We start from the raw sequence: 25,131 nt of genomic DNA on the forward strand, positions 1-25,131 counted from the left end.
GGCGCACCCAGAGTAAGGGCCCTCAGTGTCAGGACTTGGGCCGGGCAGCTGGCTCCCTTCCAGTCCTCTCCTTGGACAGGAGACACGTTCAGATTTGCTGCTGGCATCAGAGCTCGGAGATGCCGAGCCGGCCTGTGCGGAGAGCAAACTCTCTGCAGCAGGATTTGGAGTCCTTCCCTGCGTGTCCCCAGCCGAGTGCTGAGCGCCAACCCCCTACCCCAGGCAAGCAGGTCCCCCTCCCCAGCCTGGGCCTGCAGGACAAACCACCAGGACCCTGGGAGCCCTGGCCAGGCCAGCAGCACACCTGCAAGCAGGATGGACGCTCGGATAAGGCTGGGGGTCTGTGCAACCTCAGGGAGGGCGAGCTCTCCAGGGAACCCTGGACCAGGAATTTCCCCCAAGCGTAGGGGGCCCGGCTCAGAGCTTCCCAACAACAGCCAGCAGGGGGAGCCCGAGCAGCTGTGGGGTGGGGGGAGGCGCCCCAGGACCCACGCAGGTGGCCCTTCTGGGCGGGGTGAGCAGGGCGGCATTACTTGAAGATGATCCTTGGATCTTAGTTCCCTGGGGATGGGGGCAGGCCGGCGAAGGTGGGAGACGGGCCCTCTCGAGCCTTTCAGCGCTTGCGCAGCAGCCCCTTCTCTGTGCATTTTGAGACACTAACAGTTGTTGTCATTCATAAATACACAATTTTATTTGCTATTTTCAGGGGAAACTTAGGCATTAAACTGTAAGCTGATAAAATACGGATACCTAAAAAAGTATAAAAGTATAAATATCCCCTTAGAATAAATTTTAGTGAATTAAAGTCTTAATATCTTTAAATTAAAAAACCACAAGCCTATCTATTATGTCAAGGTCATGAATCAAACGACGCTACGTGGCCAGCAGCGCCCACAGATACACCCCAAGGCCAACGAGGGGCTGCCCCCGCCCCAGGCGCACCGGGAGAACGGGTCGCCGGGGCCTCAGGGCGCCCTCTAGAAAGGCTGTGATGAATCTGAAGCCAAACATTTAACAACGTACGAGAGACCTTACAGAGAGGAGGAGGTAAGTCCCGGGTGCCGGAGAACCTGGTTCATCAGGTTGTTGGCAAAGAGGAGGGCTCAGGCAAGAAGCCTCCGGAAGCCCTGGAGACCGAGCACACCCGAGCCAGCCCCCCAACCCCCCGGCTCTGACAGGCCCCCAACAGCTAGGGAAGGCCTGTCCTCAGAGAAGCGGGCGGCGCTGTTTACAGGGGTTCTGGTCCCTCCGGCGTCGTGTCCCGCGGGCAGAGCCTGTACAGGGCGCATCTCAAACACCCCAAACCCCAGAGAGAACTGCATAGTTAGACGAAGAAAACGAGCGAGCCGGCAAGAGGGAGAGACTGGTGATGCACTGTAAACATTCGGGTTTCAGCGTGACCTGGAGTCTCGGCTCCGGAAGCCAGGCGGACAGGCCCCCACCCCGACCTCCATCCCAGGCGAGACAAAGGCACTGACGAGCAGCAGCTCCCCACAGGCCCGCGGCCGGGCCGCACCGAACTGCTACCCCCTCTCAATGACGTAACACATCCGTCCGAACGCAGCCGCGTTTGTAGGCGTTTCTAAGGACTAAGCACTCTGGGTAGTCCGTCCACACTGGGGAAGGAGGGATGCAAAGTTCTCTTGCCTGGAAAACACAAGTGGAGAAGCCTCGACTGTTCCGGGTGGGGTCAGGCCGGGGGAGCTGAAGGAGGCCGGGCCTCGGGGGCGAGGCCCGGGGAGTAGTGAACACGCAGAGGCCGCCTCTCTCAGGAGCCACACGCCGCAGCTGCGAGAAATCGCCAACCATTCCTGCCAGGGAGGTTGCGCGGACTCCGTGACCCGAGGACCAGGGCCTGGTGCGTGAGTGGGTGACCAGCGGGCACCTGGAGCCTGGGGCCACGGCGCTGCAGCCAGGTCGTGCCGGCAAGGCCCAGGCTCCGTCAGACTGTTTATGTTAGCACCAAGAGCGCTGTCCTTTAAATGACCTTCGGTGATTACAGGGGTTGGCTGGAAGCATCCTGCCTCAGGCCCATGCAGCACGGGGAACGCGGCACGGGGCCCCTGTAGGGACACCCACCTGGCTAGCAGGCCTGCTCCAAGTGGGGACGCCCGGCCTCAGCGGGTCCCGTCTCTCACCGCCCACCTCAGAGGCAAAAAAGGATCCACACCCAGATCTCTATAGAGAAATTGTCAAACACAGGTTTCTTCTCACGGCCAAGCTTCCTCCACATGGCAGATCGTTGCAACTTGGGACAAGATAAAATGCTTCTTCGGTCGTCAACACTGTGCTTCTCACATCCTTGAACCCCGTTCTTGCAAAATCTGAAAACGCCAAACACAGACAGTGAGGTCCTGGGTGCTGGACGGGGCTGCAGCCAGCCGCCAGCTGGGAGCCACAGGGCCCTGAAGCAAAGCACTGCTCTGGGAGCAGGGCCCAAGACCCCAAGTCCGCCTGCAGGGAGTTCAGGGGCCAAGAACAGGCTGAGAGACCCTCGGCTAGGGGCCCCTCCAGATCTCCATCCCAACCCATGGCAGACACACACGCCCCAGCCTCCCACCTCAGCAGCCGGCCTGTCCCCCACCAGGCGCCTCTAGACCACCTCGGGGAGGCCTGAGACGTGTTGGGGAGGGGCACCTGGGACTTGGCTCCTTATCGAGTGCCCAGAGGTCCCTGGGAGAACCCCCGATGGCGGCCGCTGCCCTCCTGCAGGTGCCAGAGCCTGGCTGCCAGGCACCGACTCCTGAGCCTCCAGCCTGGCCAGGTCCTGGGCTGCAGACACAGCTGCACCACCAGGGGCCCGAGGGTGTGTATCAGCGGGCCCTACCCCAACCTGCTCTCCTTCCTGGCCCCATCACAAACCAAGTCCCCTGGGTGTCCCCTCAGCCCCGCCCCAGTCACACGACCCCTAAGCCTGGGCCCCCAGGACCACCCCATCACCTCCACACCCACCAGTTCAGCCCAACCGTTGCCAATGCCTGGCAGGCCTCGCTGCCTCAAGGCCGCCACCCCTCCTCACTGCACCCCTGCAGAGTCCCCTGCCTCTTGGCCACCATGCCTGTCCCTGTTCCTCTCACTCCTTAGTGACAGGGAGGGCCCCCAGCCTCCCTCAGCCCTGAGCACGGGTGGACACCTGCAGAGCTGAGACCCATGCAGACCCGGCAGAGGGGAGAGGACCACCCCACGTTCCCGGGGTCGGAGGGGGGTGCTTCAGAGCCAGCCCACCTCTCGCTGTTTCGATGAACACACGCAGTACAGAACCATGAGACATGCCCAAGTCCCAGCCTGGCCCAATGCAGCCAAGGCCCGCGCTGTACGGCGGCCCGTGCCATCAGCCACGGACAGCTGGCCTCCTGGGGGCATCTTCTGCTTGGATTCCAGAGCTGAGCCACATATAGCTCTGGGGACACTGTTTCTGAGTCCCAGACCTGGGCACAACGTGGGACTGGGCCCTGGGAGGGGCCAGCCTGCTCATGCCAGGTCCAGGCCCCCATGGACCCTCTGGCCAAAAAGCAGTTCCTGGCCACCTGCTCCCAGGCTGGGCGGTAGGGGGGATGCCCAGAGTAGCAAGGCCACAGGAGCGGGGCACCGGTAACTCACAGTCACCGAGGGCTCGCTCTGAGCCACTCAAGAAGGCCCGAGCTATTGAGGGCCACTCGGCCTCTGCCCTGGTGCCTTATATACCGCTGTCGGCCCCTGGGCCCGCGCCTGCCACGTCTCGGAGGGCTCTGGAACACCCGGCTGGCATGGCTGCGTGCTCTCCTGCCCTCTGCCCCCACCTCCTGGGACCCCACTCTGCTCCCTGCAGGACGCACCTTCCACCGTGATGGGGGAGCTGCGCCCCGGACTGAACATCCCTCCTCGGCCCATACCACGACGGGGCCTTATGTCTAGGAGGATGTGCCAGCCGGCTGGGGAAGCCCAGGAGGCCCCTGTCAGAGGGATGCGGTCTGGGGAGGGGACCTGGGACTGTCATACACAGGTCCCTGCTACTCCGACAGGGCTGGGCTCAGCCCCACCATCTTCACTGTTCGCCGGGCAAGCTGGGATCTGTGGGCGCCCGTGAAGCAGAGCTGTCCCTCACTCCATGGGGGCCCAGCAGAGAACACGGAGTGTCTGAGTCCGTAGTGGAGAGGATGAAGCCTGTGCCCCCGGAAGGTGGCCCGGAGCAAGGTGGCCACGCCAGAGGGGCTGCCCCACTGGAGTCAGCCCCAACAGCTATCTCCTGATGAGGACTGAAAAGCAGTCCTAGACCCGTGACAGTCACAGCCCTTCTGCCTGGGACAGGATCTTACCGGGGCCACCGGTCACAGGGGCCCACAGCATCCCCCAGGCGGCAACCCCTTGAACAGGCCTGGGCAGGGAGACAGTGCCTCACCGCGCAGAGTCAGGGTCACCGTGGGACCCACGCTGCCCAGCCAGGCTCCTGTCACAGGCCGCGAGGCGTGCTCAGCAGCCAGCCGGCCAGGTCAGCGGGGCCGCTCTGAACAGACGTGGGCTGTAGAGGCGGACCACGCGTCGGCTTCCAGGGACTGACTGAGTGAGGACAGTCGGACACCTCGAGAACTGAGGTTCTGCACGTACTGAATTGATCGCATGAGCTCAAGCCCACGTTGCTCTTGACTTTCTCGATGTGGCTACCAGAGAGTCTGAAGAGACAGGCGGACTCAGGCTGTGTATCTCCTGGACCGTGCTCGTCCGGGCCAGGGCTCGGCAAACTGTCTCAGGGAGCTGGGTGACAAGTACGTGAGCGCTGGTGGATCAAGTGACGAGACTGAACACGTTGTATGTGTATGTAGTCACCGAAAGGTGACTGAACACGTAAATGCCGCTCTCCGTCTGCAGCCCCAGTGCAGGCCTCTCACAGCGGGCGATCAACCTCCCGGGGAACGGCTGGCCCCACGCCTCTCCTGAGCAGCTCCTAGGGCGCACGCTGAGGGCCCCCATTCGGCACGGCTGGGCCCACGACCAGGGGGTGGGGGGTCTGGAGGGAGCAGGGGGACCCTGTGGACAGCGCCTGGCTCCCCCAGCGGCAGCCTGCCCTCTCTGGGCCTCGACTCCCTGTGTGCAAGCTGAGGGCACAGAGCAGACGGCGCCGGCTCGTGGGGAGCGGCGGGGGCGTGAGGAGCGGCCGGGGAGAGGGAGCGTTTGTGGAGCCCCCCTCCCTCACAGGGCAAACATCAGAAGGTCCTCGCAGCCCCCGTCTATCAGCATCCCTCTCCTCAGGCTCAGGGTAGAGGCGCAGCCCTGGCTCTGCGGCTCTGAGCCCACGGCAGAGCAACAGAAGCGCCAGGCCGTGTCCCTGCCCACAGACGTCCACGGTGACGAGGGCGTCGTAGGGCCCGACACACAGGGTTCTCGGGCCCCCCAGCCGAGGTCCCAATGCCACCCGTGCAGAGACCCTAGAGCAAACAGGCCGGCAGCCCCCACCCCAGACAGGCTGGCTCCACTGCACGTCTACGACCAGCGTCTAGCGCGGAAGGTTCTCTGTCCACTACAGGAATCAGAAAGCGCAGCGGAGGAAAGGCTGGGCTCAAGGAGACTAAAGTGAGTGGTCACTAAAGGGTGACAGAGCTCACCATGACATTTACACTTAATCTGAGTCATCCCCATCGTGACCCGCGTCCTCGTCGTCACTCTGGCCCGGCACGCAGCATGCGGCAAGGGAGAAGCGCGGGCGGCGTGAGTGCGGGCTGGGACGGCGCGGCGGCTGGGGAAGCCGGCGCACAGAGGCCGGGACCGCCCCCCACCCCGTGCCGGGCGGTGAAGCAGAGACGGGCCAGTCTCGTGTGGGGGTCCTGGGCCCCGAACCCACACGCCCAGACGTGCCACGGAGGGAAACCCTGGCCGGAGACGCCCCACTGCCTCCAGGCCCGCCACTCCCACGGCTCCAGACCTTCCTGCCCTCTTTTTAGTGAAGAACTGAATCTTGCCCAAACTGCGGTGAGGCCTTTGCTACCGGCCCTGGAACGGCTGTGACCTCCAAGCCACACAGACGGTCTAAGAACATGACGGGGTGGGCTCAGCTGGCCAGGGGGCTGGAAGCGGCGCTCAGGCAAGCGGACGCTCGGTCACTGATCAGTTCTCTATCCATCTGGTCTGTGTCACCCAACAGTAAAATCCCTGCACGGGGAGGCAGGGACACCCCCAGTGGGCAATGTCCTGTGTGCCCCCACCTGTCCCGACTCAGCAGAGGAGCCCTGCGCTGACACAGGGCTCGTGGCTCCAGGCCTCAGCCCCACGCCCTCCCTCTCTGTCCCAGGGTCCCTTCAGTTGAGTCCTGCAAGCCCCCCCAGCTCAGCTTGGATCGGCGGATGGGTTTGGGAGGCCCCTGGTCTGGCGGAGATGGGCCACCCTCGTGTGCACCACTGCCCTCACTAAGCTGCCCAACCGATCCCGCCCTGCGCCGGGAGGCTGGCCCCTGGCGCCCTCCAAAGGCGTGGCACTGTACAACCAGGCTGTGTCTGGTGTCCCCAGGTCACCGGGCCCGTCTGGCGCAGCATCCTGGAGGCTCCAATCACGTTCTGCCCCCTGGGGAGCTCCTGCCACTGTCCCCGTTTAGGAGCCACGGTGACAGCCATGCTTCAGACCCAGGTATTTTTGGAGAGAAAAGCAGGGCACGTTTTCAAAAGCAAAGGATTTGGGGTCACACCTGGAGCTCCCTCACAGCAGAGACGCAGCCGCAGAGCTAGCGGACGGACAGGAGCGCAGGCGGCCGTCCCGCTCAAGCACAGCGACGAAGACTTCGAGTTCAGAAATCAGAGCTTCCACAGATGAACATCCCACACCAGAATTCTGCAACTGCTCGGAAAGATGTGGCTCCTCACGATGCTTGAGGCCCCCGGGGCGGGAGTCACTTTCCACCCCAGACTCAACGGGAAGCACATCCCTGGGCCGAGCACCGCCCCCCCAGTCCTGTCCCGGGCGGCGGGGGAGCGGCCTGGACACGCCGGGTGCCAGACGGTTGCCCCGTCGTGAAGACACGGGACTGCTTCATGCCGCCGTGAGCCCCGTGAGGCCGGCCCCACGGGAAGGCTGACGTGCACGGGGGCTCTACTGTTTGCCCCTAAGGCCACACCTCTGAGGACGGCCCTGGAAGGGTCACAAGGCAGTGCTGGGCCCGCGGCACTGACCGGGGCGCCTGGGGTGGAGGGGGGGAGCCGAGAGTCAGGAAGCGCCAGGAGCGCCCAATTTAATGTCATCGGTTATAATCCTCTGGGCTGGCTCCCCTCAGAATTGGCTTCAGGGCTGACAGGCCACCACCAGCCTCCAAGGCCCAGGAGCCCCGCCAGGTAGAGCCGGCCCAGGGCAGAAGCATCCGGAGTCCGAGACCTGAGGGGCGACACCCGCTGCTGCTCCATGCCATGAAGCTAACCTGAAACCCGGCGTGGCTGCCCTGCGTGAACCCTGGGTGCCCCTGCCCTCCTTGGGAGACGGAAGCGCCTGTGCTCACCAGGGAGCCAGTTCACACAGGGACAGCCCGGGCCGAGCCACCACTCTGAGGAGCCTGGGAATCAGAGCCTCTGCATGATCTGCTGCTCCTTGTCCAAATCAAACACGACCCCCAAGACGTGGTCGGATGTGGCTAAGACAGGGACCACTTGGGAGAACCCACTCTCCAGCCCAGATGTCCCAAGCCCCAGGAAATCCATCCAAACTGGCATCGAAACACAAACTTCCAGAAGCAACTCTGCCTGTCCAAAGAGGTGTGGGCAGAGGGCGTGGGCTGCAGAAGCCACAAGGGCTCGACTCAAGGGGAGCCCCTGCTCCAAGACCCCTCGCTCCACCACCTACGGCGCTCCACCAACGCGGCCCGCGGGATCCCCGTGTCGTCCCTGTGGGACTCTGTGGATGCATCAGTCAAGAACTCTCAGGAAGGAGAGCACAAGGCAGACAAGCCCCCCGCAGACGGGAGCCGGAGGGTCAGCGGCTGGGCCCAGATGGCCAGCGCCTGCCTGCCCACGGTCACCCACCTTGGCTTTCTCGCTGGGCTCGCTGGTCGTGCCGTACGGGGAACTGTGCAGCTCCTTGGAGACCACGCACAGGAATTCGGCCTGGTCTTCGCTTCCGTAGTTGTAGGAAGAGCCGATGCTGACCAGCTGGGAGGAGAGAAGAGCAGCACCATGGGGGCCAGTGCAGCACGCACCCGGCCCTCCCGCCAGCAGGGACACATCAGCCCGGGAGCCCACGCTGGGGACAGCCAGCGCAGCTTGTGGCCAAGAGATTTCTAATTTCTAATGAAATCCCCACGTAGCCGTACACGGCACAGACACGCACACACGCCACCCCATGAGGGCACCACGCAGGGGACAGGCCATCGCGGCTGGGCCATTCGGCTCTCCCAGAGTTTCTGGTGAGGCCCATGGGAGAGGAGGGCCCTGGTGCTGGGAGGTGGGGTGGGGGCAGGGGCAGCTGGCTCAGAGCAGGTGGTGAAGTTGAGGCCTTTGGCACAGGGACGATCCCTACACATAGGCTGAAAACGAGCTCCCAGGGGAAGCCTGGGCTGACCTTCTCCCAGCAGGCTAGTAACCGGAAAGGGCACACGCTCTGGGGTGGGAGGGAGGGGGTGCAGGCGCCAGGCCCAAGGAGCCTGAATCTCAGAGATGGACACGGGCAGGACCTCAGGCTGAGCTGGTGTGGGTGGCGTGCGACAGGGACACACATAGCCGACCAGTCTGCTCCAGCCCGCCCCAGAGCCAGCACAGACTCATGTGCTTCTGGAAGCAAAATGAGCCCAGAGGCAGCCTCACACCAGAGAGAGGCTTTCCGGGGCAGGATCACTGAGCTGACGAGTGCCTTGAAGGGCCCTCGCTCTTTGGCTGCACACGCTGGAGAAGGCCAGGGGCGGGGGGACCACGAGGCGCAGCGCGAGAAGGATGAGGACAACGTGGGGGACGTGGGCAAGGCCAAGCAAGCAGAGCGCACTGGCCGCGCAACCTGTCTGGCCAGAGACGGGAGAGCACGGCGGGCCGGCCGCTGGGGGATGTGCCCCGGAGAGGTGTCTCCCCGCCTCTCTGGACAGATGTGCCCTGCCCCCTGCGGACCCCGGGGCAGCCGAAGCAACCTTGGAACTTTGTTCTCGCCTGCGCTCACCACGGGCTGCCCCCGGGCTTGACGCCAACACCTGTCAGGGCTCCTACCCCACTGTCCTACAGCAGGCCCGGCTCCTGCTTCTGGGAAGCAGAGCTCTCCTCGTCAAACGGGACTGGTTCTGGAGTTTCGAGGGCAAGAACTGGGAGGAGGCCATCCTCCAGCGACAATGACTTAGGGACACGAGAGGAACCTGGCGTGGGTGAGGGGTCTGGGACCTGTCCGGGGGAGCTGAGGACAAAGCCCTCACGCTGAGCACAGAGAGGAAGGGAGAGGCCCACGCAGGAGGCAGGAGATTCTCCTCAGTGAGAGCTACAGAGGAGCTCTGATCCCAGCGATGGCGGCCGGGTCAGTGCCCTGACCGGCGCCGGCAGCCCCCGTTTGCCTTCTCCGGGCCGCACGGCGAGAGAGGACGCCAGGGGCACGGGAGGGGACCTCTGTCTCTGCACGGTCTCTGGCACGAGTGTCACGAGGTCAGATCTGGATCCCCGGCACGCGGGCAACGCCGTGAGAGGACACGGAGAGCAGCCCTGATGGCCGCGGCGCCCAGCCGCTTACCCTGCCGCCCTGCCAGGCCCCCCGGACGGGAGGGAGAACGCAAACGCTGCAGCTGTCTTCGTGACATTTTAAGGGGACTCCAAGCATGCTCTACCACATGACCCACTGTTTCAAAGGACCCAGAGAGAAGGCGTGGCCTCATCAGAAGGGAGGCTGGGATGAGCCTGTCGTTTCCCACCCTCTCTCCCACGGGACCGCTTGCCGCAGCTGGAACCCGCGCGGGACAGAAGCAGAAAGCTCTGAGGCCGGAGGGGCCTGGCGAGCCGGGCTGCTGAGACCTGGGGCTGGGGGGCCGAGCCAGGCCGGGTCACGGGTCCGAGCCTTAGTCCCAACCCGCCCGAGGGACAGGAACAGTGAGTACTTTGCGGAAAAGGCACCTGCGCATGAGTGAGCATCCCGGACGCGCTCCCAGGCCACACCCCATGGGCCGCAGCCGGGGAGCCTGGGCTCCACGAAGGGAAGAAGCACTCCTACACCCCCGCGTCAGGCCGGCCGAGCAGAGGGCACAGCTGCACCAGAGCCGAGGGCGAGAGAGGGACTGGGGGGCCACAGAGCAGCCCCGCTGGGAAGGGCATCTGTGCCAACCGCAGCACAAAGGAGCCCAAGCCGCCATCTGCTCAGCCAGCATGGGAGGGGATGTGAGGGGACGGGAAGGTGGGGTCGGGCCAGGATGCACTCAGGCTGTCAATCCCACACGCACGGGGAGGCCAGATGGGAGCGAAGAAAACAGTCCCCACGAAGCACGGGCTCAAGGAAGACGGAGAATTAAAGACAAGGGTGCGGGGAAGCAGGGACGGGGACTTCCGTGGGGGCCCCGAGGAACCACTCCACCCGCCCCACCCGAACCCGTGACCCATCCAGTCAGGACAGGGCACAGGCCGCCGTATGCGAGGCGCCGGAGGACAGTGACAGGCCGCCGCAGGCCCCCGACCCCTCATGGCTGGGCCCTGGGCTTCACCTGCTCAAACTTCCAGCCGTCGGACATGGTGGACACCATCTGCGTGAGCTCCTCCTCCTGACACTGCAGCACGCGGTACACGTGCTTCACCGGCACCTGCGAGGGCGAAAGCCGCGGCTGAGACGGGCCGCACGCGCGCAGCCCGGCAGCCTCGTCCCCAGGCCCATACCGGGGACAGCCCCGCGGCGGACCCGGGGCAGGCTCGCGCCCTCGGGCTCGGGTCGCGGTGCGCAGAGCGAGCCCGAACGCGTCCGGCGAAGCCAAACAGGCCGAACAGCTGCCGTTCTCCTCCTCACCCGCCGCCAGACGTCCTCCTGTTTCTAAATCACGAAGTTCAGGGAGTCACGATCCTTAAACCCCAACGGCCCCCTGAGCTAGATGTGAGCAGGCAAGGACGCGGCTACGAGCGGAGGCAGCCGGGAGGGCCGGCGGGGAGGCCTGCGGGGCCGCGCGCGGCCTCAGACCGGGCCCTCCCTCAGGTGAGGCAGCTTCCCAAAAGCCGGCGTGTCCCCCAGTGCGGCGGGCACCCACCCACCGCCCTCCCCTGAGCTGCGTGCCAGGCACACCGCCTGGTGCTCACAGCACCCCGGGGACGTGCCCACGGGCAGCCTGCCCTCGCGGAGCTGCTCCTGCTGCGGGAGGTGGCAGCTGTGACGGAGGGCACACGCGGGCCGGGACGTCAAGGCAGCGGCTCTCGCCACAGTGGTCACAGCGAGAGGACGCTGGCTGTCGCACAGCCCCAGTGCGCTCATTCATGACAAGAATGACACTGGTGCTCCCACCCAAGGCCCTGCGGAGGGGCTCCTCTGCCCCCACCATGCAGGGGGGGGACTCTGAGGCCGACAGGCCTCGGTGCTGCACACGTAGGTCAGCCTGTTTATCCAGCAGGGCGGCTGGGCAGAGGGGAAAGTGGCAGCAAATGGCCACAGATGACCAGGGAGCCCGCGGTCGGTCTCCTGCCCCCTCCATGGGCCCCTCCCCACTGTCCTGGTGCCTGAGGGGCACCCGGAGGAGGGAGGGCTGGGGGCACCGTGGCCCGGGACCGGCCACTCTGAGTGGCCAGGGTGTCAGCAAGCCTCCCGCAATGGCTGACAGCTCTAGTTCCGGGCCCGCGGGACACCCGGCGGGACAGCCCACGACGGGACTGGGTGGCCAAAGGGCTTCGGGTGGGTGCAGACTCCAGAAAACCAAGGCGGCCCTGAGGGCACATCCACTGTGTGGCATCCCCCTGGAGGTGCTGCTCGGCGGAGACGGCTTGGTGCTCTGCCAGCCACTGTGGCGCTGGTGTGTTAGCAAAGACGGACGCCTCAGCCCTGTCGGCACCTCCCTCTGCAGAAGATGACAGCCTGGCTCCAGCTCTGCCGACTGGCCAAGTGCCCATGGGCTCCCCGAGGGGATCTGCCCCAGTAGGCGGGCACACAGAATGCTGACTGCACCCTCCTCTCCCAGGAAAAGCCAAGACTTCGTGGAACCTACACTGACCTGCAGGACCCCCAGCTCCACTCTCTACCCCTGAGCTCACTGCCAGCCGCAGGCCCTTTGCACTTGCTGTACCCTGCTCCAGTATGCTCTCTGGTATGTCCACACACCTGCTCCACACGGGAAGCCTCCCTGGAATTGTCCCCATGGCACTGTCTTGTGCCCCTGGAGTGGGGCTCCCACAGGGCTGGCTGGCCAGGAACGTGTGAACGTGCCCAGCGTGCAGGCTACAGCGCCAGCTGGCAGTGCCACAGGGACGGCTAGCGAGCAGGCCGTCAGGCATTAGGACGATTCCCGAGGAAACCCAGTGCGACAGGGCCAGCACCGGGGCCTCCCGCAGAGGCTGCCCCTGGTCAGCGTGAAGGGAGGGAGGGAGCCGTGCCTCCGTGCAGGCCTCAGAAGCCACAGCCACGGGTCTTACCTGTGATGTTTTGCTGTCTCGTTCTCTAATTTTGTCCTTTACAAGTTTTATTAGTGAGGTGATGTTGTAAAACTCAGCTTCCTCCAGTACTCCTAGAATAGAAAAAAGTAATTTCCATCAGATCCAAGAATAAACATCCTGCCCCTGTCCCTCTGAGGACCACGGCCTGAGCCCGGCCTGGCCCCCAGCAGCTCCTTAGCTTTTCCCAGCGGACACCGTGCGGACACTGTTGGCTCTCAGTGGGGCACCGTGGGATCAAGGCCAGAGGGCCCATTTCCTGAACACACCCCTGGCACGTGCCACTCCAGGTGGCCTACTGGGCACACTGTCGCACAGGCATCTACTCCGAGCTCCACCCTGGGCACCCCTGGATGGAACGCAGAGACTTTCCCTCCGTTGCCCACGGGTCACCTACGGCCTTCGCATGAGGCCCGGACGTGGCAGATGGCTGCACGCAGGTCTGTCACTTGGTGCCTCAGTTTCCCCGTTCAACTGGAAGACAGGCTGGGTGAGAGGGCTGCTCCCGGCTCTAGGACTCATGCCAGTTTAGGGCTGCCTCTCTTCCCCAAGGCTGCTGCTTGTGCTGCACCCTTTGAGGGACTCTCCGGGCCCAGGACCCCTCCTGCACATTCTGGAAGGGCCACGCTGGCCGCCCTATCCAGGCCTTGCTCTGCACGGTGTCCCCACAGTGGCAGCGCCGGCAGCTTGGGGCTGTGGACTCCGCTCAGGCGCGTTCTACCCAGGTCCCCAGGCAGCAGAGTCAGGAGGAGGCTGGCGGTGGGCGGCCGCACCTCTACTGTCCTTCTCAGGATGGCGTGTGGCCGTGTAAGTCAGGAAACACAGGCCTGGCACCAGCCTGCCGCTGTCCCCGACACCTGTGGGTGGGGACTGAGAGGCCTTGTGAGTGAGTGCTGGGGCACTCCACGCGCTACACTCCCAGGGGCAGGTGGCGGCGGCGGCGGCGGTGGCCGCGTGGGCCCTTCTGAACGCGTGCTGCTCGGAGCTGGCCAGGAGGCCGGGGGTGGGGGCCGGTCTGCAGCAAGCGCCTGCCTCTGAGCAAGCCACCCCAGGAACAGGCTGTGAAGTTCCGGCTTGAACCATACAGCTGCACCAACCAGACAAAAGAAGGCGCCCGCACAACGTGAGTGCACGTGTGCGCAGCAGGCCGAAAGCTGCAGGCTCCGGGCTGGAGGCCCAGCAAGGAAACGGACCAGGAGGCAGCAAGAGTGCAAGGAGTGAGCCCAGTTCAGTCCCGTGGCGGCTACAGGACCGCAGTCCAGAAGGAGCCAGAGCCCACGAGGAGCGGAAGTGCCTGGACAGCTCAGGGCCGCGGACGCGTGAGGCTCCCCGCTCACCGTGCCCAGCGCCGGACTGCGGCGGTACAGACGGCGCTCAGAGGTGAGGCTGCAGAGGGCCCTGGAAGGAGCGTGCCCGGGGCTTACCCAGCAGCCGCATCCAACACCGTGCGAGCCGGGAGAGGGAGCGAGCGCTAGCCCCAGCGGCATCGCTCACCAGGCTCCTGACGCGGCCCAGAGCCCACGGCCAGCCTTCACCTCCCGAAGACCAGTGCCTATTGCCCCGTGGGGCATGGGAGAGAGGCAGCCGGGAGCCAGGGAGGGGACGTGGGCACTTGGGATTTCTGCACGGGAAGGTGTGCCGGGCCTGCTCCTCGCACCCCCGTCGCTCGGGCTCCGAGGTCTGTGTCAAGTGACCAGTCGGCTTGTCCACTGGGCGCCTGGCCCCAACTCACCTTCCTCTGCGAGGTCTTTGTTGACGACCAGTTTCCCGTGTCTCAGGTAGTTCAGCACGGGCCCAAAGTAGGTGGGGTCTCTGTCGATTAAATAGGCACCCGTTTCATCCTACGAAGAAGAGAGCACCCTGAGTCCTGGAGGGCAAGGCAAGGGTCCCCCAAGTGACTCCAGGCCAGGCCGCACGGAGATGGCTGCAGAGGCACGCGGGTCCCGTGTGTCCCTTACCCCACAACCAGACTGCCGCGGCACTTCGGGAGGCAGCTGTGCACACCTCTGGCAGTTGGCAGCCTCGCACCCTTGTCTGTCACCACCTCAGGTCTAGGCCAAGTTCACCTCCCTTTATGTACTCGGTAGCACGGTGACAGTGGCTCAAGGCACGGTTTGGCCTCCGTGCAGCTCAACGCTGCCCAGCACGAAGGACCTAACACACACTCTCCCCCTGGGCACCTGTGGCAGGGCCTTCTCATCGGGGGAGGGGATCAGAGAGGCACCCAGAACCGTGTGGAGGGGCCTGTCTTCCACGGCAAGGTGGCCCCAAGGCCTCCCAGAGATTCCTGACCAAACGAGCAAGGACACCGCACACCTGCCGTGGGTCCGCTGGGCAGGGCCTGGCCCAGGCTGCCTTCCCGTGGGGCAGCCCTGCAAGGACGGACTGCACAGCAGCTGCCGGGCCGCCAGTGCCTGCGGGGGGCCCTGCTCCTCCCGCGAGCCCACCTCCCCTCCCCGTGGCCCTGGGGAGGGCTCCCTCTGAGACAACAGGGTGACTCCATGAGCCAATGGAGCAGTCAGTGTGGTGGGCTCTGGGGGACCCTCAGCAGGAGCGTGACCAGCCGAGACCGCAGAGGACAGTGTGTCAGCACCTCTGCAGGGCGAGTGTGGCGGTGGGAACCTAGAGCTCTTGGGTGTCTGTGCCTACGGACACCGGACGCAGACCCAGGGCAGCAGGAAGCATCCTGACCGTAAAGCGATAGGCCACGTGAGGGCCGTACTTCTCACCCACATGTGCCAGAGCCTGGAGGTGCCAGAGGCTTCCTAACGCCCCACCCCCGCTGCAGACCTGCTCTTCTTACATCAAGTCAGTCAGGGCTCTGGATGTGGGCGTGCTGGGACCTGGACCCCTGATGCTCAGTGGGCAGGACCCTGGCACTCAGCCCAACCTCCTGGCAAGAGAGGCCACGGCCTGCTCCCCTGTGGGCTTCTGTTCCCCAAGGCGCTGTCCCAACCACACAAAGACCTCCCGAGTTCATCCTCGTGCTCGACCCCCTCCACCCTGCCATGGACCCGCCTCCCATCTCTCTGGACCCCCACCATTCTCTGAGCAAGACCAAGGAACCCGCGGCCCAGCTTCTGGAGCAAGGACGCTCTACCAGTCTCCCTACTGGCAAAAAGCAGCCACGAAGTCGGGGGCTTGTGCCCACCCCCAGCTCAGGTGTGAAAAGAGCCCAGTACGTGACATCTGTGCGTCACCAAGCTCAGGGAAGACCCAATGGCTCACCACTACCTCGACAGACAACTGGCAGAAGGACAAGATCAGACAGGGACAGGGCTCGTGTCTGCCCTCAGGGCACCCGGGGAACCTCCTCATCGCACTGGGCCCAGGCCCCAGCGGACCCAGACTAGGGGCCCAAGAGGACCATCACAGCAGGCCGAGCGCCGGCAGGCTGAGGCAGCATGCGCTCAGCCCAGCGGCTGTCTTCACGCTGGCACCACCGCGCCGGCCCCGGAGGGAAGGCGGTTCCACGAACCACTAGACCACCGCCGCTGCCAGTCGCGGAGGGACACGCGGAGCTTGCATCCCGAGGCTGCCCGGGGGGCCCACACTCGCGGACCCAGAACGGCGGGTTCACTGAATGGCCTTGTGTGGCAGGCTGTGCCCCGAGTCATCTGACACCCGGGACGTGCCACCCCCTACCGGTGACAAGCCAGCCTGCCCAGCCCTGCCGCCGAGGAGCAGCACTTACAGAAACTCAACAGTGGTTTCGTCCATGGACGCCCGCCAAGGCTCTCAGACCGGTTCCTTCCTGGGGCTTTGTTTGGCTCTGATGGAGTCCGAGGTTAGGCGGGGCCAGGCGGCGGCGTCAGGACGCGGTACTCTGTACTCGGACCTGCGCTGGTCGGGGGTGGGGGTGGGGGGCGGTTTCAGCCCCACAGCAAGTGCGGGGGGGCCCGACGCCAAGACTCCGAAACCCCACTGGGCTTTATCTCGGGCTGCTGCCCAGAGGATCACAGAATCTCACCGAGATGTGCAGAGGCAGGACCTCTGGAAAAAGCACGCATCTGATCGATCACCTGAGCGGGGCAGCAGGCTCTCGAGCTGCTGAGCGGGGCCAAGGGCAGGCTGCAGACGGGCTCCCAGGACACCGCGGCCGGCTCGCTGACACGCCCCTCACCAGCTGAGCTGGGCGTGCAGCCCTGGGGCCTCCCACCCACAGCAGAAATAAGGAAAAACAACACAGAAAGAAGAAACAAACAAAAAAACCCAATTCAGAATATAAATCTTGGGCTCACTTCTGTAAAAGCCCGGAGAACAGCATCTTGGTGCCACCTACACTGGCGACGGGGGTGGGGAGTGGGGGGCAGCAAGGGCCGCACGCACCGCGGGGACCCCGGTCTGCTCACACCGGCGACGGGCAGCAGGGAACGGGACCAGGACACGAACGCTGGCTGGTGGCAAGACTCGCGAGTCCCTCGTCTCCTCCTGCCGTCCTGTCCCCGATTTATGCAAGCGTGTGCTACGTTTGCAGAGTGGCAAGCTTTGTGTGTTTCTTGTACAAGAGCCTGAATTAAGCCTCCTTTCTTGACAAATCATTTCCCTCCACTGACCTTCTCCACTTCTCACTGAATTAGCGTCTGACCTACTTGGGAAGTGCTAGCTTCAAAAATACACACGTACCTTAAAGACTTGAAACAGGGGAAGCTGGCCCTGGCTTAGAGATATGTAACGAGGGCCAACTCCCCACAGACTGTCAGTCCGCATGCTGGGAGCAGGGCAGCCCGAGGATGTCCGGGTCGCCTGGATCCCACTCCTAGGGGACCCATTCCAAGGCCGAGCTGCTGGTCTGCACGGCAAGTCTGAAGCCTGGATCCCTAAGCTGGGGCTGCTGGGCCACTGGCGCCAGGCAGGGGAGGCGGCCAGGCCAGAGATCACGCCCTGGCCACCAGCCCCGTGTGCATAGTCATTTCTCCGAGAGGAGCCAGTGGGCAAAGGTAGGGCCAAGCCCACATCACACGCTCTCGCGGGAGACACCTAACTGCAGCCTCGACAAGGACGGAGGCAGAGAGGAAAATCCTGACTTGAAACTCCTGTCCCCTCCCCACCCTGGCCCGTTCTTTCCTTTCCGGGCCTACCCAGCATCCTCAGCCCACACCGCTGGTTAGGGAACAATGTTCTGCAAGGGCCAGAAACATACCCGCACCCCTCGGGAGGCAGCCCCCAAGACCCAGGGTCTCCCCGCTCACTCTGCACCCAGAAGTAAAACCTGGCCATGAGGGGCAGGAGGCAGGATCGCACGCACTGCCTAGCAAAGTGCCGTGGGTAAGGTGGGGCTGCTCGTCTCTCAGGGCCAGCCGGTCCTGGAAATGGTGATGAGGACTGAGGGTCAGGGATGCCGAACTCTCCCCAAGATTCTAAATGGGCAAGAGCTCTGGGAGCGCGCTCTCTGTGGAGCGTATGCACTTGGCTCCGTTCCGCCACCTCCAGAGCCTCCACAAACACGCGGGGAAGCGGGCCTCTGCCACCACCTTACTGCGGGAGGAAAAGCGCAGCCACGGGAGCCCGGAGAGGAGGAGGGCTGAGTGGCCCGGCATAATGGGAGAAAAATCCTGTCACATCTCCCTGTGAAAATCTAAATGTAAACGCACAGAATTCTCTGTGCACCGACATCTGCGATCAACCTAATTAGAAATACTCAGCTTTTACCCTAAAATGATCCGTTTCAAGGGACTGTTCCAAATTCGCACAAGAAACCTTCAACTTCCACCCTCTCCTGTTTCGTTTTCTATAGTCTGTCAAACTCTCCGTCCAGGAGAGGCCTGGGATGTCACCAATTACAAAGGAGAGGCAGAGACCCGGAGACCGGAGAGAGCCACGGCCAGGGACCCGCCAGGGCAGGCGCCCGGGCCGCCGGGAGCGTCAGCGGGCTCTGACTGCGCGTTCCCTGCACGAGCCCCCGAGACGCCCGTGTGTGCTGAGATCAGGAGCACCCCCACTCCCGTGCCCACCCGCGGCCGAGGCGGGGCTGTGCGTGTCCGGGTTCTGGGTCATTCCCAACCTCAGTGCCGGCCCTGGCAACAGACCCCCTCAGACCTCCAACAGCACCCAGCTCCCAGGGCCCTGTCCCCCAGAATGTCCCAATTTAGGATGGCATACACGACTCAGATGAGGCTCGCCCAGAAGCAAACACGGGGGCCTGCGTGAAGGGACCCCCGCAAGGCCCAGGCTCCTCCTGCAGCAAGTGTGTCTCAGACTCAGCCACGGCAGGTCCCCCGGGGCCCCAGGAACCTGTGGGGGTGGTTCAGAGTGACCCACTCAGTGTGGCAGGACCGGGGGCACTGAGAGCAGATGCCAGGTCACCTGTGCATACGCAGGGGCTGGGTCACCCTGGGGCCAAGGGACAGTCCTGGGCAAGGTGCTTAGTGGCCTGGCCAGCCCAAGAGCCAGCCATCAGGGTCACAGTTGCTGTAAACATTTATGTCACAAAGCCAGGGACCGAGTGTCTGCCAGGCCTTCACAGGTGCTCCCCTCCCTAGGTCTAGCCTCAGAACACCTGCACCTAAGTCCTCTACCCATGTCACATTACTGACTGGCGTGAGTGCGTGTGTTTAACGCAAACCTGCTGGCACGAGAAAGCCAGCTAGCGACAGAAACGGGGGTGGGGGGGCACCACAATCACCTGGGGCAGAAGCACCACACAGTGACTGACCCAGGGTCCCTGGCTGCAACGCCCCTCGGCCACCTCGGAGGGGAGGCCTCCTCAAGCCCAGAGCCCCCGGGTCTCCAGGCGCCACGCTGCCCTCGCCTCACGCCTAGCCCACCGCTCCTGGGAGGCCCTTGAGCCCGCCCCGCCAGCTGTCCCCGCAGCCACCGCCCTGCTGGCTCCAAGGCGGCCTCTGCTCTCTTCCCACACCCAGCCCCATGGGCAGACCTGGTGCGGAGTTCACCCTTCCTTCTTGCTGGGGCCGAAGGGCAGGCCCGGGGCTCCTCTGCTACCTCGCCGCACCTCCCCCCTCCTTGCCCACTGCACAGTGCTGAAGCTCGGCTGGTGCCCCTGCGGCCTGCCTCTCCCTGACCTGTTTCCAGAAACCCACCTCAGTCTCTCTGCTGGAGCTGACCCAGCTCACCACCTCCACAACTGGGGCCACCCAAGCCTGACCGGCAAAACCAGGCCAAGATCCCAGAAGCCCAAACGCTGAGGAAACTAGAACCCACTGGAATGCGGACGATGGGAAGAGACACTCGTGCACACCCACACGTGGACGCCTCAAGCCCATTCCAAACACGCGGGCAGACGGGGCTGGAACCCTGGAGTCATGTTCGCCAGGCTCGAAGACCTCGTTTCTTGCAAGAAAACTCACTGGCTGCCCAGGAAGCTGTGTCCCTCCCTGATGGCCCAGGCTCCAGAGCTGGGAAGCCACCCTCAGGCCTGTCCTCAGCTCGGCCAGCAGCTCTGGGCGGAGTGCGAAGAGGCCAGCACAGAAGGCTGGAGGAGAGGAGGGCCGGGCTCGCACACAGTGCCTTTCGAGGCTGGCAGCAGAGACCAGGCCGTGCGGTAATTCAGAGGACACATGCATGACACAAACCGCAGCAAGGACAAATTCCGAAGCAGAGAGGAAAGCGCCCTGTCTAAGAACAAAATAGGGAGCGGTGTGAGGCACCTGTTGCTACAAGGACCCCGCATGGAGCCCTAAGTGGGGTGGTGTGGCCCGCACCGTCTTCCTCAATGCTCACAGTTCCTCTGAACCCCAGGGTTGCACAGCGAGTTAAGTTCTGGTAAAGGTCCAAGTCAGGCCCAAGTCCCCAGTCTCACTCTGCCACCAGAGAAGATGCCCCGTCTCCCAGTACCCACAGCACACCGGTGCCAGCCCAGACGTTTCTGGAGCTCTGCAGTCTGGGGGGAGCCCCCCGGCCACGCGCAAACCTCCCTCGGTGCGGAGCCGGCTCCTTCACAAGACTTTACGGACTGCTGACCTTCAGCGGCCCTGGAAGGGAGCTGTGAGCGCCCAGCCACGGGTGAGAGCAGCCACGGACACCCTGTCAATGAGCCAGAATGAAACTCGATCAGCAGCATCAGCCTGGTGGGCCACAGGGTCCTGTGGTTGAGGATGTGGCTCTGAGCACGGCTCCAAACCAAGCCTAGTCGCCGTGCAGGGCAGAAACAGGAAGTGCAGTGACGACCCTTTCCGCCTGGGCTGCCCTCAGACAGCTGACGGCGGGGACAGCTGCAGGCCCAGGGCCTGTGTCTGATGCCCTAGAGCGAGCTCTTCTCACTTAATGCAAGTCCTTTCCCAGGACGGTCTGGCCTGGACTGGACTCACAGGCTGCTTCGGGTCCGGGGCTGTCCACTTAGGCGCCCTGTGGAGACGTACCGTGGGCTCTGCCAGCGAGCACCTGCTGCACAGGGGGAAGGCGGGGGCCCCTCCCTCGGCCTGGGTCCTAGGCCAACCACGGCACGTGGCCAGGGCTAAGAACATGCTCAGAGCCACATCCTTGACCACAGCGTGAAATGAAATGCACCAGAGTCTCGGGTCACCCTCTCCGGGCCTCAGACAGGACGACACGGCTCTCACGGGTGCCCGGGATGCCCTTCAGAATTCGAGAAGTTAGCCTTTCGTCTCTGATTTAGTTCCCTGGAGCATAATCTGCTCTTTCCACTCTAAGGAATCCCCACTTCTCTTGCCAAGCCAACTTAAAAGTTTGTACTTCCACCCACATCCCTCATCGCTTGGCCGTGCCTGTAAACTCCCTTCCACTATCTCTCCAACCCCAGCACTCTTGCCAACACCAAGCGCACCCAGAGTGAGCACAGGCAAAGAGCTGCAAGTGACAGGTCACCAGAGGCCCTGTGATGGCCCCACCCCTCAAAGACCCACCTGCGCGACAGCATCTGCAAGGACAAAAGCTCAGGTTTCCTCCAGGCCGGCTCAGGCAGCACGGAACCCACCTCAAATCCTACTTAATCTGAGTGGTTTCCAACCACCAAGCAGCAGTATTTCCTGTTTCCCTTTCAACTCCTAGAGCATCTCCACGCCGAAACAGGGGCTGATTCAGCTCTGAACAAACACTACCCTGTTTTCAGCAGTGCCCGATGGGCCAGGTACCGTGGAATCCAAAGAGACTTAACCCAAATGAATCACACATCAAGCATTCACCAAGCACTTCCAGGAAGGAGTGTCACACCCCACCCGCCCCTTACGAGAACCTGGGAGAAAGATGACCCAGACAGCAGGGGGGCAGAGGCTGAAATGAACACCCCAGACGCAGCCCCACTGAGGAAGTGAGAATTCATACTTGACCGGTCTACAGAGAGCTGCACGGCAGCCGTGGGGCTAGAGTCAGCACTGAGAGAGGAGGGTAAGGGTTTGGAGCCCAGAGCTGGTCTCAGGCTTAGTCCCGAGAGAGGGAACATGGACTTAGGGGGAGGGGGACCACCTGCAGTCCTGCTCCCCACCTCCTCCCTAACAACCTGTTTGTGGCCTTCAGAAAACACTCCATCACTCCACCTCTCCCATAGGCTCCTGCAGTGTTTAAGAGCAAGCTCCAGGCACTTTCCCAAGGAATTTCAACCCATCAGGCTCCCAAAAGGTTCCTGGTCTCCCCTTCCATGGAACAACACCCCCCCCCGAAATCTTCCCACTCAACCCCTATCCAAGCACCAGCTTGCAGGAGCCCAGGAGCTCAATAAACACTCGCCAGGTGCCCAGCAGGAACCTTCCACCAGGTCTGTGCTGACGTCCAGCCCTAGGGACATCTGTCAGGTATGCTTTCATCCATTTTAACTATGAAGTGAGGGCTTCGAGGTTTTTACAAGTGAATCAACATCCTGTTTCTCTTCCATCATGTCATCATCACTGGCTGTCCCACTCCTCCAAACACCCCTTCCCCTCCGCCCTCAGCCTCCGCTTCCTCTCACACAGGGTCTAATTATCTAGGAGTGAATCCCTGGGACATTCTTTCTTCAGAAAGGCAGAGGGGGAAATGGCTCTGAGGAGACCCAGTATCGTACACATTGCGTCTCATCTGAAGTAAAGAACTCACTCTCCTGCCCCGACCGATGTGAATCAGCATTACTCTTCCTGGCAAACTCCCATTACACTCGACAAAACCTCGCACTTATTCACTAACAACTATCCTATGAGACAGAAACTGTATCTGCCGCATTTCCTTCGTGTTCTAAATTTCACTCTTAAAACCTGGAGATCAAATGCGGGGAAGCGCCCGATGGTGACAAGAAGCAACCGCACCAGATGCGTTCCGGTGGGTTAATTACCTGTTATTACAGTAGAGCATAGATTTTTTTGAGTCGTTTTGAGACAGTAAAATGGAGGCATGAACGGACTTAACTGCGAGGGCTACCGTTCATTGGCTCTGAATCAATTGTTTTAGTGAACAGAAAGACTGTGCCTCAAAAAAGAAAAAAAAAAAATCCAACGGACAAGAGAAATTTTTAAAAATCGGATTCGATCTACAAAACGGGTACTCTCGAGTAGAAACCCCAGTGAATGACCACGGTGGCCCAGGGTTTTAATACCAACCAACCAAGAGTAAAACATACACCCTCACCATGAAATGAAAATCAGAGCAAACAAAAGCCTATTTCTGTCCCGGAGAGGTCTGCCATTTTCTGGGAGGTCAGTTCTCCACCAGCAGAGAGCTGGGTCAAAGCGGTGGAGGCAGCCGGGGCGGCGGCGGCGGCGAGGGCAGGGGGACCGCTGCAAGGCGGGCATCTCAAACCCCGATTTCTGCCAAGGACGAGCGGTCTCGTGGTAGCTCAGGCGCTCTCGTTTCCTGATCTAAGGTCACGCCACCCGGAGGATGGGCTCCGTCAGCCTTCCCAAACTTGAAGAGGGAGCTGCATCTCTCTGGGAAGACTTGTGCCTGGCAAGCGTTGAGCGGGCGAGGCACAAAGCCAAGTGTAATTATGTACGCTCCACTGAGAAGACCCAGGAAAGTTAGAAGGTTGTGAACCGCCTGGGATAAATATAGGTGACAACTACTCTTACGACTGAGCCGGTACAGATCCTGAGCCGCTCTTCTCAGCCACACGGGTCTCACAAAGGGAATAATCCAGTTTCCATTATGATCGGCACCTCTGGAGGAGCCCTTAATGAAAGACAAGCTCCCCTTTCGGGAGGCCGGTGGGGGACGCAGCCCGAAAAAACATCCCTACCTGGTCCCTCCTTGCCACCCCCTGACCCGCGTAACCTTCGCTTTGAGAAATTACTCCACGGACGGCCCCTTCTGCGAGTGCTGAGTGGGCGCGTGTTGTGGCTGTAAACGACGGAGCGCCAACTCTCTAAATGCAAGTCACTGGGAAAGGCAGGTCACCCGTGTCACCCCCCCCCCACGCCAACGTGAAGTCAAACGTCTGGAATGCGAGAAGAGGAGGAGGCGGCCAGGGCTCTCCGATTCCAGGGCCACGAAGTACACGGGGACACGGACGAGGCGCTCCCACGGGGGAAAAGAAAGTGGATCCCCAGCACGGTCCCGGGCGTGGGAAAGCTCCGCCGGGGAGCCGAGGGGGCGAGAGCGAGCCGAGGCGGGCCGGCCGCGCGTCCTCAAGGGCGGTGGGCGCCCGGGCAACCAGCCGCGGCCTCCCCGGCCCGGGACGGGGAGTCGGGCGGCCCTCACCTTGTCCGAGTCCAGGTCGGGGTCGGCCTGGCACAGACGGTACAGGAAGGATTTCGGGTCCCGGCACAGCGTCTGCCGGGTGGTGAGGAAGTAGGTGCCGCCGACGTTGAGCCGGACCCACTTGGATACCCCGCCGGGGCGCTGGGCCAGGGCGCCGAGCCCCGCGCTGCAGCGGCGGCACAGGCCGGCCCCCAGCCCCGCCCCGAGGCCGCCCGGGGCCGGCGGCAGCACCTCGCAGTGATTCTCCGCCATGATCCCAGCAAGCCCCGCCACAGATCCTCCCCACCGGAAGCGTCCGGCCTTTAATACCGTCCTCCTCGCTCTGTCCCGCCCACGGGTCCGCCCTCATAAAGCGCCCGCCCTGGTGTCACGCGGCAGGCGGAAGTTCCGGTCCGGAAAAGCGGCCGGCCGAGCCCCCTTCCGGCCGGAGCCGGGCTTCGGGCTCCGGGCTCGAAGGGCTCGCCGGCCTCCGCCCCGCGGGCGTGCGCCGCGCAGACGCTGGGTTCCGGGCCCGGAATGCAGGTGGCCACTGTGCCCGACCCGCGCCCCCGGTCAAAGAAGAGTTACGCCAGCGACCGTCTACACTCTACATGCTTTTTTATTACAAGACTACCGAGCATACGTGGAAAATTCATCATCCAGTAGCTACATCTAAAGCACAAATATTTGAAAAAAAGAGAAGAAACAGATTCATTAAATTATATGATTAAATCATTGACCAAATAGAAAATTTATATAATAAAGCCAGAAAAAAAGTTGTAAAATATAGTTTACAATAATTATTCACATTCAAGGCTGTACATCAATACATACAACAACGTGGCCCCGAACATGAATTCAATCCAAATAATTCATATATTAGATTTTAAATAACACAGACTGAACTAGAGGCCAACAATAGCCAGCAAATAACCTTATATAAGAATAAAAATACAAAAGTGTATATCCTAATATCATTGCATTATTTGTTTTCATATGTTTTAAATTTTTGCTTTGCCTGTACATCACAGTTACAGCTACAGACCAG

The 25,131-nt window shown here is 62.6% G+C and overlaps 1 protein-coding gene across 1 annotated transcript; it reads right to left on the reverse strand.

Annotated features, from left to right (window-relative positions):
* Nucleotides 1-668: 668 nt before the first annotated feature.
* On the reverse strand, nt 669-24,417 carry KCTD5 (potassium channel tetramerization domain containing 5). The gene is made up of 6 exons (XM_080830593.1): nt 24,105-24,417; nt 14,257-14,365; nt 12,507-12,598; nt 10,607-10,702; nt 7,974-8,099; nt 669-2,324 (listed from the first exon to the last, which is right to left on the reverse strand). Exons 1-6 carry the CDS (start codon nt 24,354-24,356, stop codon nt 2,295-2,297), a joined length of 705 nt encoding a protein of 234 aa, XP_080686719.1. The 5' UTR covers nt 24,357-24,417; the 3' UTR covers nt 669-2,294.
* Between the last annotated feature and the right edge of the window lie 714 nt (nt 24,418-25,131).

The sequence above is a fragment of the Martes martes genome (assembly GCF_963455335.1).
Source record: "Martes martes genome assembly, chromosome: 18".
NCBI lineage: Eukaryota > Metazoa > Chordata > Mammalia > Carnivora > Mustelidae > Martes > Martes martes.